The following is a 14,357-nucleotide window of genomic DNA, read 5'->3' on the forward strand; positions in this document are numbered from 1 at the left end:
TGGATCAATAGCTATGACGCTGTAAGCTGCAGTGTAGGCTTTCTGGTTCAAGCCTGTTCTGATATGGAATCCCTCACACACTTTCTTTTTTAGACTGTCTGATATTCAGACTCACTTGTGTCATTTGGGAATAAAATAATCCAGTTGTGTATGATGGCATTATTAAAGTCTCTTTACACTGGTCTAGACACTGTTCACTGCACCAGGAACGACTCTATATAACTAATAAATTAATCAACCTCCTGACTCGTTGATTGTTAATACTGACTATTGAGTTATTCATTTTGGTGTGTTGTTTCTGAAATTTTAGTGAATCTGTTAAAATAATAATCATATTGAAATCATACCACATTATAATCACTGCTGATAATCAATATAATTGCAGGTAAATGGATATTGTTATAATATGGCACCCTAAAACATCATCATCAGTGTTATCATCAGTGTTAATGACTTCAGGTGACCCCAGACTTTCAACAGAGTAAGAGGATCTGAGCTGGCTTAGACTAAAAGGCTGAAAGATGTTACGTATAAATTAGATATTAAGGAGACGTTATGGATATTGGGCTTAGATTTAACTGTGGAGTGCAGAGAACTGCCACTTTAACTGTGAAGAGAGAGAGAGAGAGAAGAAAAAAAGAGAGAGAGAGAGAGAGAGAGAGAGAGAGAGAGAGAGAGCACAGTGCTATAATGGAATGTGGACATTTATTGATGTTGCTGTGAAGGGGCATTTGTTTGTGTCAGGAGAGGCAAGAGATTTATCTAACTAATTTTCTAGACAGTACCTCTATAGTAGTTACATGTCACTCAAACAGCATTGTGGGAAATAACAAAGAAATGTCTACTGTTCACTGAGTCTTTTTATATTCATGTTTAAAGAGATATATCCAAACAAGTTTCAGGTTCAGGTGAAAATGGTGGGTGGCAATGATGCAACTAGGAAAATGTGTGTGTGTTTGTGTGTGTGTGTGTGTGTGTGCGTATGTGTGTGTGTAGGGTAGTGTATGTCAAGAGTAACAGCAATATAGTGTGGATGTACATATTACAGCACCTGTGGATGGAGGGGTGATGTCTGTACAGGAGGCATGGACACTGTGGGTGTTTGTGTTTGCTTTGGGCTCCGGATTCAGAGGCACAGAGAGGAAGTGGCTGAGGTTGTCAGGATGTGTCTGACTTTGAGCCAGACAGGGCAGACTGCGACGAGACGGTTTCAGGCTCTTATCCTTCAGGATCTCACTGATACTGGTGTGCATGCCTGCAAAGATAAATACAGAAAGAGTTGGCAGTCTGTTGCAACTCCAATTATTCCACAAATAATTTATTGCAAATTGTTACACATTACTTCATAATTATTTATAGTGTAAGCAGAGACTTCTTTTATGGTACTGTCTTGCTGAGAAAAGAACAGTCCATGGTTTGGTATATATACTTATGTAGAGTGTAAATTTGGTTCTCCCTGTTTAGAAAGCTTAGGTAATAAAGATGTTGTGGAAAAGCTCTGATTCATGCCCAAACCCCTTATGTGTTGCTAAACCCAAGAGGAAATAGGACAGCATCTGTGAGCTGGTGTCCCAACTGACAAAATGATGAGAAGCTAATGGTGCCGGATGCAATTAAAAATTAATCCACAACACAATGAGTAGAAAACTCAAAACCTCCTTCAAGGTGTTCTAACAGGAGAGGATGAATCAGGAGTAATTTCTGTCCTTAGTATTAAAGACTGACAAATTATATGTCCAGAATTTACATTTAATTTCTGATACTTATGCATGTTTGAATAAAAGAGATTCATGATGCTTTGATTAAGACTGATGATGATAACTTTGTTGCTGTGCAATAGAACGGTTTAGTCATTTGTCAAATGGTGTGTGTTAACGGTAAACCATCTTTCTACTGCATGGCTTCACCTACTTTTTATTGTGGAATTTTCCTATTGGTGACCTTCCAGAGAAAAGCTCCATTGATTTTTCTCTCATATTCTCATGCAGACTCTTTCTCTCTCTGTCTTTGTCTCTCTGCCGTTCTGTCTCCCCTTCCTCCCCTCCCTCCCCTAACTGGGGAAAGCCTTATGGAAACCCCTGCTACATAAGCACCTGAAAAAGAGACATAATTAATCATTGTAGTTCAAGCCTGCAGTTGCTTGCAGGAAATAGGGGAGAGACAAGAGGAAATAGAGTGAGAAAAAGAAAGCTTAAGAGAAAGAGAGATCACTGGGGACCTTTTTCAGTTATGGAATAAGTGACATGGTTGCTAAGAGTGAATATCAGATGATTGGGGTGTGTAAAATTATCACTGGCTTATCACTTTATGAGGTGAGGGATGTGTTCAGTGCCATTTTGTGAGTGGTTGTTTACAGTGCCTGGGGAGGGCTAAATCCACTGATGCAGTATCAGCACCAAAATGGGGCCTTAATCAATTTCCTTTCATTCCTGACTCAAGTGATTTGTGTTTTGTGTGGGAGAAAAGTCAAAGAAGCTATTAAATCTTGGCAAGCAATGGCTGGATACTCTTAAAAAACATTTGCATTGGCATTCATAACTAACGTTTTCATATGTAGAGGACTTCCTGACATTTACTCCACTATCAACAGTAGAACGAATTCATAAATCAAGCAGCGTTACGTGTCCCCACTTCTGCCCACACACTTAGTACCCTTTGTCAGCTATTTAGAAACTGGTGGAAAAATAATTGATAAATGCATTACAATAAAAAAACATAACTTTACATAACTTTTATAATGACATGCATAGATATTTGTTCTATTATTTGAAAAAATAAACAATAACTAATTAATCAGATAACAAATAAACACTATGGACTAGAACAGTTGAATTATTTAATAGTTCTAAGATTTAGCATTTGTATGAACAATATTATATTCAAACATTAAATACATTAGGCCATCATATTTATAAATTGCTGGCATTTACTAAACCTTCTTTAAACAGAATCTGAACCAGGTATTTTAAATTCATTCATTCATTCATCTTCTACCGCTTATCCGAACTACCTCGGGTCACAGGGAGCCTGTGCCTATCTCAGGCGTCATCGGGCATCAAGGCAGGATACACCCTGGACGGAGTGCCAACCCATCGCAGGGCACACACACACTCATTCACTCACGCAATCACACACTAAGGACGATTTTCCAGAGATGCCAATCAACCTACCATGCATGACTGTGGACCGTGGACCGGGGGAGGAAACCGGAGTACCCGGAGGAAACCCCCGAGGCACGGGGAGAACATGCAAACTCCACACACACAAGGTGGAGGCGGGAATCGAACCCTGACCCTGGAGGTGTGAGGCGAACGTGCTAACCACTAAGCCACCGTGCCCCCTATTTTATATTATATTTACATTAATATAAGAGTATCTGTATAAATGTTTTTATTACAGCTGAGGATTGAACCCATTTTTATTAAGATTAGTTAAAATGTGACTTTCGCAGACTTTAAATATTGCCATTTAGAGCTCAGTACAATAACTCTGCAGACCCGGACTTTGGCACTTTGTCTCACGCTCATTAACAAACCAGCCTAATTATTTCAACTCCATTTTGGGGGATTTATGGCTCGATAAACAATCTCTACATATTATGTTTTCACAAAGGCTAAATGGTAGGGTTTTTTGTCTTTGTCATAATGATACAGTACATAAGCCATGCATTTTGTATTACAATAACAAAAACATACATACATATACATACATACATAATACATAATGTTAGGTAATGTAAATAATGCCACGTAGAGGTTGAAACACAGAGGTGGATGCAAGAGCAGGTGGAGAAGGCTTTAATAAACACTATGGCAAACAGTCCAAAATACAAGACAGAGTCAAAGCTGGTGTCAAATGAAACAAACGCTACAAACAAAGGCTAACAAGAATTACAGGAAAACAATGCAGAAACATGGCCTGGTACAGTGAGCAGATACAACAACAAAAGCAAGGAAACACAGAACATGCGAGAATGATCAGGATGGTGATGATGATGATGATTGAAGAGCAACTAATAACAAGACAGGGGAGGTTTACAAGACAAGAATCGAAACAAAGACATACAAAAGTAGACAAACAAAAAACAGCAAATCATAAACAGAACATAAACAGAAACCGGTTGCTGCTCACGCCACACTCGGGACAGAAGTGCCCCGAGTTTCATGCCAAATACAAAAAAATAACATATTTATTATTATTTAATTAACTGAGATTATTATTTAATTAACTTTAGTTATTGTGACTCTGGATTCCTGCACACTGAATTTGAAATAAAAGACTACAAATGAATTCTAACATTTTTGCATTTTTGCATGTGTGGCACTGTCCTATAGATGATGTTCAGGAGTCAAACCTAAGACAGTACACTATCATAATGGTGATCACATCTGTAATCATGTATTCATTAAGGAGAACAGACTTAAACGTATAAACAGAAAAGTATAATATATAAGATTGTGTGTTAATCTAATGCAAAATCTTACGTGTAATATTGCTGTAAGATGAAGAGCTTTTGCCCAAACCTGGATTATTAGATAGAAAAAAAAACAAATCCCCTGTGCAAACGCTGTATGTGTATTTTTGGGCTTTAAAGAAACAAGCACAAAATAAATAAGGCATGGATTGTGTTGTTAAAATGCATTACAAAAACTGATACTGATATGTTAAAGTGAAATGATAACAACCCAAACAACACACCCACACAAAAAGGAATCAATTATGCAAGCTTCAACTCTGGTCATATTCTGGGAATGTCCGACCTCATTTGTGCATGTTTGTGTCAAGTGTGCTTGAGTTTGTGCACATATATAAAACATGTACTTGTGTCTGTTCATAGAACAGGGTTGTATGCTACAAGTTAGGCTTTATGCTTAAAGTACTTTTTCCAGTCATGGTTAATATTAGTTAACATGATTAATATAACTATTAGTTAATGAAATTGTTCAGTTCATTTGGCAGTCTCTGCTGAAAACTCAAATGTGTTACAGCAAAAGAATTTGTAGAGTGCACTTGGGAACATTCCTTCCTTGAGAATTTGATGTGAGAATGAATGGAGTAAAAGAAAAAATAGGTCAGTGGGTTCCACTGCTATAACCTTGTCTTGTTCACTCTCCAGACTTTACATTATTCATCTGTCTTCTTTTAGAGCCACCAGCACTCATGAGCTTTATAGACACCAGCCCCAATAACAGAAATATTTAATAGACAGAGACAGACTGAGAGAGAGAGAGAGAGAGAGAGAGAGAACGAGAAGGTGTGTTGCAGGGGCAGGAGGAATTAAAACCGATGAAATTAAATGGTAAATGAATATGCGAGAAAGATTAATTAAACTCTGCAGTGTCATTAAAAGAGCTTTATATAATATCTTTTTATAAAAATCTACTTTAATTTTTATATTTAAATAAAAACATGATACAATATATGTCACTCTTGTTATGGAATTAAAAATGCCATTTCTTCAAATATAATGTCTTTGTTTTTACCACAAATACATAAAAAAATCAAATATTTAAAATGTTAATATGCACACTTATCACAAAATAACAATTTTGGACTTTACTGTCTATATTTATTAACTATGTCTCACTTCTTTAAAATGGCGAAATCATTCAATAAATTGGGGGATATTTAAAAATTGCTGACACATGGGAACTGCTACGTTGTTGAAAATGTCAAATCAGTAATAGATAATTAAACACATTATAAATTAATTGCAAAGTACAAGACTTTTAAAATGTGTAACACTCGTCAAAGACAAGTTAATGCTATCTGAAATACTAAATAATAAAATAACAGAAAAGGTCATGAAAAACAAGGACAATGGTTCATTACTATATACGGTTTCCGTTTGGAATCAGTACCTCACACTCACTTTTTGACACAGGAAACACATCACAAAGGAAATGCTCTAGTACATTAAAATGTTTGAATGTCAGCAAATCAAAAGAAGTTAAAAGTACTGAAAACTTCTGAATAGACCTTGCTCAATCTGGGTGAATTCTGATGTATTCCTTTACCTGGAGAATCAGTGATTTACATAAATTTCCTATTGAAAAAAACTGCCTTGCTCACAGCATGGAATCTTGGAGATGCATGACAGTGGGGTAATTACTTTGCTAATTATGCATATCTCTCTCTCTCTCTCTCTCTCTCTCTCTCTCTCTCTCTCTCTCTACCCTTCATATCACTATCTGCTGAATTAAAACATTATCTGTAGTTGAGTATAAAATCAGGATGCTCCTCTGATATATTCTAAAATCACCTTTAATTATGCTCTAACTTTATGGCAGTGATGGAGGTCTTCATATAATAATACAGCTGTGAACAGTGTTAAGTGTGTAAATGCTGGTGTATAAACCAATAAGCGACAGTGTCCGGTTGGGTAATGACAGCTGTCAATTATGTGCTGCACAAGATATATGTGATAGAGAATGGTGTTGGTGACAGATGGCACCATCTCCATTCCAGAGAACATCATGGCATTACTCTCATCTGCCTCTGTCATACTGTTGCATCAGTAAAACAGATTAAAAGGTCCTCTGTCTATGACTATGGTCCTGGCACAAGCCCTTTTATCTTTTCTCATCTGCCCTTCCCTATTCAGATCGGAGGCCCTCAAAAAGGTTTGATTTTATTCAGATCAGACTCCATCCTTTCTGAAACTGCTATTCCTGACCCACTTGATTCTTTTATCTCTCAGATCCTGTTTATTTCTTCCTTTATCCTTCTTTGTACCTTGATTACTCTGATGCAGGCCAAATAAAGCTGAAATGCACAACACAGAACAGATTTTGCTCAATGATGTTGTTTATCTTTCCTGCCTCTTGGGACTAAAATATAATGATCGATAAAAGATATAATAAATTATAGCCAATAAATCAATCGCTTTACATTGAAAACCATAGACAGATACCATACTATTTAACTATTTATCCAATTAGATAAATTTATAGAGTTTAATTCACACATCCCCAAATAAAATTTATTTTAAATATTTTACTTAATATTTTTGTTCCAGCTGCATGTTAGTTTGGCATCTTTATAGTACGATAACATACGATAACCTACAAAACATTTAAAAACAATCATGCAGCTGGTGGAAACTATAGGAACTATTTAATATAATAACAAGTATACCCAGAATTCTATCTGACATTTTCTTTCAGCAATAGTTTTGTTTTCAGCCTTTAGATTATATTGTATTTTGGTCATGTTATGCAGGCTTAAAGATTTAAATGCAAAACAGAAGGATTTAATCCCTTATGTTTACATTGTGGGCATATTGCCATTTCTTTGCAAAAATGGAACCAATCATGAAAAAAATGAGACAGAAGGAAGTTGGGAAAAGGATTGTCATTAACTTGACTTTTAGCACTTGCAGCTTTATGGCTAAAATATTCCCAGACCAATGATTTGCTCCATTTTGTGGGGGAATGTATAAAGGTTCGTTGTGGTTGCCAGCCTCTTTTCATTGTCCTGGGAAGGCTATGCAGGCTGAAAATGAGCCCCATTGGTAAAGACAGAAATGCCATAATCATCAGAATACACATTGTGACCAAGAATGAACAGCATAGTTATCTCTGTGGAGAATCTTGCATATTGCAAGGCTTTTCTCCTTGGTTTAATCAGACCATTAATATCATAAAATCTACTAGAAAATATAAACAGAATAGAGCAGTTAGTGCTCTCCAGATCATGCTCATGAACAGGTGTTTAATATAATGAGGTGGCTATGTTATGGATGAAGCACATTTTAACCTTCATCCTCCCAATCTGTTACCTTTCATGCAACAGAGGATTATCATTTGTGAAGAACAATTGTTGCTCTTCTCATTATGAAGACATACCTGAGAAGCATAACATAACATTCCCAAAGTATTTCAGTGTAAATTCACCTTTAGTACCACAAATCAAACTCTAATTCATGAAGATCATAATCCTCTTGCCTGTGACCTCCAAACCCGATTTAAACAAAGCCAGAAGGACCACCCTCTTTAATTTTTTTCCATAGACATGTCTCCTCTGATCACAGCATATACTCACCCCCCATCTGTGTATTATGTAAGTGGACAGGTGGCTAGCCTGTGATTGAGGCAGTGCTGTTTAACACACATATGCACATACACACACAGAGACTCACAACTGAAGCAATGACAAATCACCGCTATCCTCTGCAGGGAGTCGTCTCATTTACTGTGTGAGTTCAATCAACAGAATATGATTTTTGGAAACTGAAGTATTTAATCACATACTACAAGGACATGGTTAAAACTATATCTTCATCCTACATTTAGGATGTTGTTTATATGTTAATGTCATGTCCCGCTGTTTACAGTGCTGATTGTGGTGTTGGTCACATATCTAGGTGTGGCATTCATCAGCAGTGTGCCTGTGCCATGCAGCTCAACAGCAAAACAGTCTTCTCTTAATTAGCTTTCATCCTCCAGGGAAATATTTTGAAATATTATGGCTGCAACAAACAATTATTTTTATAATAAAGTAATATGTTTGCACATTGACAAATCTTATTATTCCCTATTCCAATTTTAATAGTAATTTATTTCACAAATAAAATTTCTGAAAATCTGCAATGCCTCATTTTAACATCGCCTGTCTCGTTTCTTAAACACTTTTAAACTGGCTTTCAACAACTGCCCTCTGACACATTGACACATCCAATCTATCTGACAGAACCACCTCCCTTTTCTCACTTTCATTATACATGACTTATACAGTATATTAGGATTACTTCCATGGAGAAAAAGCCCACACTTAGACATCATCTGCTGACCAGTATCACATCTCTCCTTTTTTTCTAAACTTTGTGAACATGGTGTATACAAATAGTGACCTCTAAGAGCCTAACTAATCTGGCTTCAAATAAGCACACTCTATAGGTGCTAAACCTTTAGCCACTAGATCAGTCAAACTATCATTTGTCCTTATCGTCCCTGACCTCTCAGAACCCCCGGGCACAATAAATCAAGGTTCTCCTGGCCATTCTCAAGAGCCATGTAATTTGTGGCACAACATGGCAATGGTAACACAGAAGGGTTTATGCCAGCTATAATGTAGGATACCACAAGGCTCAGTATTTGGTCTTCTTATCTCTCTATACCTGCTCTCTCAGTAAGGTCATATCCTCACATTTTTCTTCATGCTATACTGACCTTATTGTCCAACTCATCACCTCATATTCCATCTCATCTCAGCATCGAGTGGATATCTCGTCACTGATGGCAGGTCATCAAAGCAAGCTGCTAGATTTATCTCCCTTTTGAACTCCCGATCACACCAACTGAAAACAAACACAACCTTGGGGTTGTTTTGGACAAGCAACTATCATTCTCTCCTCATACTGTTAACCTGACATGGTCATGCAGGATTCTCCTTCACATATTTAGCTGCATGATTTGGTTTCATGTTGTCCCAAGTTGTCCCAAACCACCCCACTGCTATGTTGCCTTCACTGGCTTCCTTCACCTGCCTACATCAGATTTAAATGCTGATGCTTGTCCACAAAGACAAAAACACAGAAGCTCCCTTTTAAATATCAAACCCTGGAGACCTTTTGAGCTCTAGCACAGCTCGATTGGGCCCACCATCCCTCAAAGTACTGTACACGGAAGATATTCATCAAGGTTCTTATCTGTCCAGATATGCAGGTGTTAGAATGAACTTTTGAACAGTTGGGTCAATGGCTGTCGACAAGCAAACACTAATGGCTTCAGCATCACTTAAATAAGCAAATAAAAACATGAGTGGTGTATTTTTTTGATTGAACTACGGTCACAATTCAAATTCAACACTGTGCCTTTAAATGAAGAAAAAAATATGACGAAAAAGATGTATTTTATTTCAAAATCATAACCAATGTAAACAATGTGCATTTTTGTCTGTAAAAAACTAAATAAATAATACATTAATACATTTATACATTGTACACAAAATATACCCTGGATCATCATATCTTAAAAATAATTAATTAACTTGATGAATTCTGTCAGAAATTTCAATTTAAATAAAACTCAGGGAAACAATTAATTGAAACCTAACAGTTAATCAGCACTGAAATGGCACCTGAGGCAGAAAAAGAGTTCCAAATTTGGCTAAAATCGCATAATAAGTTCCATGACCATAATGTGCTTGTGTATGCTGCATTCCAGTCATTGTGATCCAAAGCTAGTGTATTCTTTACATTGGAACATGATTCAGCATGACATTGCCCCATGCACAAAGTGAGGTCTATAAAGTTATGGTTTGCCAAGTCTAGAAAAAAAGAGTTCCCAGATGAATGAAGATTATTATAATATTAACAGTAGAGCGTGACTAAATGTGGAAAGTCTTTTTTAAACATTGTGTTTTTTAAACATTGTGTTTTAAACATTAAAAAAAATAAAAACGTGATAATATTACTATAGAGAATACTATAATACACTACAAAACAATACAAGCTCACTATGTGGCACTACAGAAGTAAGTACTGCTTTTCATAAACGTATTACATTCTAGACAGATACAGAGGATTCTGTACATTTCATTAAACATTATCAAAATACAAAAAAATCAAGTTGTAATACAATGGTTTCAGTATACGATGATGTTTTGCATTAAAGAACGTAACATGCTGTATGCCAAAGTATGCTGTACTCTCTCTACTTTTAAAAATTCCAATCACATTTTATCCTGGCTTTTTCTCAGCCTATACCCAACCTTTCTGTTTCTCTCGTTCTCTGTCCTATGCTCATTATGCTCGTCCCAGATCACTAGCTCTGTTTTTCCCTCTTACCCTCTCTCTATGAAGCAAAATCCATCCAATACACACACATACACACATACACACACACACACACACACACACACACACACACACACACACACCTTTCACTGAACCCAGAAGCAAAAAATCCTATTTTCTCACTCTAAATCCTATTTTCTCACTAGGTTACACTGACTCCAGGTTCTAAGATCAAATGGGTTCTGAGCTTATAACAGATTGCAAACCAATGTTTGCTCCTTTTGAAATGATTACCCTGAGAGATGAAGAAGAGAGAGTGAATGGCACAGTACAGCCCAATTACCTGCTTTTGCTATTACATCATTATCATTTAAGATTAGAAGATTGTATCACACTTCTCAGCATTCTTTCTCTAGAAACCTGATTTGACAGAGCGCACCAAATGCTTAAATCTGTACAACTAGTTGTCCACTATCTCAACACAACTCAAAACCACAGTTTACAATCGATAACACAAAATGACACCAATATCACCTTAAAAATCAAGAACATATAAGAAAGAATATCTAAATAAGCATTACAAATTACTTCACTGATAATACATTCATCGTTCTCTAATATAAACACGAACAGAGTGCATATTATTCTTCATTAAGCAGCAGCTGTCAGAGAAATGGAGCCATCACAGCCACAGTTCCACTCAGCGTCTGCATTTCAGTGCTTTACCTCAGCAAAGTCTAAAATATTTAACCACAGGGTCAGCAGTTCACTCGAAAAACCCTGTAATTAGCTGGGTACATACATGCTTATCAATACCATACGTCAATTACAGAGAAATATCTGTACTGGGACAGTAGAGTGTAGAGTGGCACTATAAATACCATGCTGTGTCTGCCACGTCTGTTGATCAATAAACACTAAAGCGAGTCTCAAATGTAGTGTGACTGGAACAGCAGAATCAGAGCCAGCATAGAATTGCACAAGGTCATGATCTGCACTCTGGATTTGTTGCTCTACATTTGGTTGCCTGAACAGCTGAGAGACAGCAGGGCATCAGTCTAGATAGTAAGATGTGGGGTTCTGTGAATCCAGATAGTGTGGATAACGTGTGCACAAGACAGAGCAAAAGTGTGGTTATATTGAATGTCAGCTGTAGGAGCAAAGGCTGCTACTCACAGCCCTATCGATATTCAGTATAACAGCACCACTGCAAGGATGACATTGCTTTTATATTATACTTTTGTATCAGTTCTATAAACAAGAAATGAACATTGAGTAAGTAATAGTCTTTCTTTTCCTCTTCATATGATTAGCTTTTATATTTGATGTCAAAAGTGCAATTCCATCCATTGCCATATCTGTTGGTGATATTGCTAACTTCTATAGTAAAGGTTCAAGTTAACTGTTGCTAAAATTGGAATTTTATGTGGTGAAAAACAAGAGTGATACACAGTGAAATATCCCAGTGCAATTATACTAAATATAAGTGTTCTTGCAATGCCACTCACCAAATAGCATTAGTGAACGTGAACTGAAGACTACCACAAACCTGTGTGCCTAAAAAATTACACCTTTCTCAAGTTGTGGGAATTTGTGTATTTTACATATGTATAATATATATATATAGTTGCAGCAGCAGGAGAGCCAGGGGTTTTTAACTCTCACAACCTGTTCACCATATGCATGTCGAAAAGAGTTTAAAAGGAAGTTTAAAAGGAAGTTTAAAAATTAAATAATTCAATTAAATACACAGCACCACTTAAACAGAATATGAATGTAATGTTAATGTTATTTTGATGTGACCACTTGGCTGGCAGTCCAAGCAATCTCGTAGTGGACCTCTCTGTGATTTCAGCATAGATTACGCTTTCATCTGCATGTAGCAAAACAATAATCAGTCAAAATTTTGGTTAACCTGCTACTGATTTCAGGACCTAATGATCTACAACAAAATATAATATTAAAAAGGCACTGATACAACATTTATCTGTCCATTGTTTCACTAATAAGAGAATCGCTTTCATTACATTACAAATTCATTTTCAAAACTAAAACATTTAATGTGAGTAAAAAATTAGATAAAATAAATAAAGAAGAAAAAAATTGCATTTAATTCTGTGACAATGGAGTTGCCCACACTAGATTTGTCAGATTTGTTTTTAGTTTATCAAGTTATAACTATTATTATTGTTATATTGTCGTATTGCTCAGCCCTAGTAGGATCACAGCTAGTGCTACAGTCATTGTTTAAATAAATAAAAAATTCTCATGCACATTAAAATCTCCACTGCTAAATTACTAAGTATAACATGGACACAAATGGAGACTATATTTTTGAGCACTCTCAGAAGCAACAGGACCAAAACGCACTTATCCATGTTGCTGGATAACGTTTTTTTTTTAATCCTTAGTATGTTTTTTTTAACCTGGTAAGATGTGTGTGGTGTACTTTTAGAAAACAGTTATTTTCTATTAATTATATTTAGGGAGCTGTCCAAGGTATATTCCCACATCTCCCCCAATGTTCCCTGTAGGCTCAGCTCTGGATCCACTGCTTCTCTAACAGGGATAATGAATTAATTATTTTAAATGCACTCTGTATTCAAATATTTTATGTAAAATATAAAGACAAAAAGGTACAAAATATGACTTTTGATTGGACTTCCCTGCGAAAAGGAAATGTACAAATACATACATCAATTTCTGGGAGTGTGTAATTTCTACAAGTGTAGTAGAAAAGCATGAAAAGCAGAAGATATTCAAACGGAAACTCTAAGAGCACAAGCCTACACATTGATACTGTGCCAGATCCACTTAGTACAGTAGAGACAGCAGAGGAATGTTCTTCGTGGAACACAGAAGAACTGTCAAATCCCACACAGACATACACACAGACAAATACAAACAAACACACACACACACACAGACCCACGCAGTGAGTTCTAGCCTGACAGAGTAGCAGCATCTCTGTTATTGAGGCTCTAAACTGTTTTTGCAGCTCGTTTCCACACACGTCTATACAATTTCTTTTCACATCTGATAACCAGGTCTGCAGTGTGAAAATGACCTAATGGGGAAACAACGTGCGTCACAAACTGACACAGAGTTCAAGCTCAGTTTCACACAGCGCGTTTTAAAAGTAGCCTCTGTCATACACGCACTCAACACACACACACACACACACACACACACACACATGCACACACACGCGCGCGCACACAAACACACACACACACACACAAAAACGCTAAGTCCACTAATACCGACCCTTTTGCTGCTTGAAGGACTGTATTGATCCAGAATGATGCACCATATTGGCGTCCCGTTGAGTTTCCAGAGGTTAGATAAAAGTCCGCACTCGTAAAGAGAAGGTGCATACATCAGGCTGAAGGAAGGATGGTGGGATTTGCCGTGGGTGTTTCCACCTCCCCCTTGCGTTGAACTGCGCAAACCGAGCGCACCCCGTCACGCACCGAACTCCGCTCGAGCCGAGCCTGTTGTCATAGAAACGCACTGGAGGGGGAAAAGTCCAGTCGGTTTGCCAGATCCAGTCCAAATGAGTGCGACAGGCTCCGATTTCCGCTCGTTTAACGGTACATGTGATGTACAGACAGGGGTC

At 37.0% G+C, this 14,357-nt stretch overlaps 1 protein-coding gene across 2 annotated transcripts in view; it reads right to left on the minus strand.

Annotated features, from left to right (window-relative positions):
* Positions 1 to 14,128, minus strand: part of ano3 (anoctamin 3) — a 40,906-nt gene extending 26,778 nt beyond the window's left edge. The window contains exons 1-2 of one of the 2 annotated variants that reach the window (XM_060886243.1): positions 14,006 to 14,128; positions 1,052 to 1,255 (exon numbers count right to left, since the gene is read on the minus strand). In XM_060886243.1, the coding sequence (XP_060742226.1) occupies positions 1,052 to 1,255; positions 14,006 to 14,051 (250 nt within the window). In that variant the 5' untranslated portion in view covers positions 14,052 to 14,128. Of the gene's footprint in view, positions 1 to 1,051; positions 1,256 to 1,911; positions 2,021 to 14,005 lie in introns of those variants that run through there. The other variant, XM_060886244.1, reaches the window with a different exon arrangement.
* Between the last annotated feature and the right edge of the window lie 229 nt (positions 14,129 to 14,357).

The sequence above is a fragment of the Tachysurus vachellii genome, chromosome 14 (assembly GCF_030014155.1).
Source record: "Tachysurus vachellii isolate PV-2020 chromosome 14, HZAU_Pvac_v1, whole genome shotgun sequence".
In the NCBI taxonomy this organism is placed as follows: domain Eukaryota; kingdom Metazoa; phylum Chordata; class Actinopteri; order Siluriformes; family Bagridae; genus Tachysurus; species Tachysurus vachellii.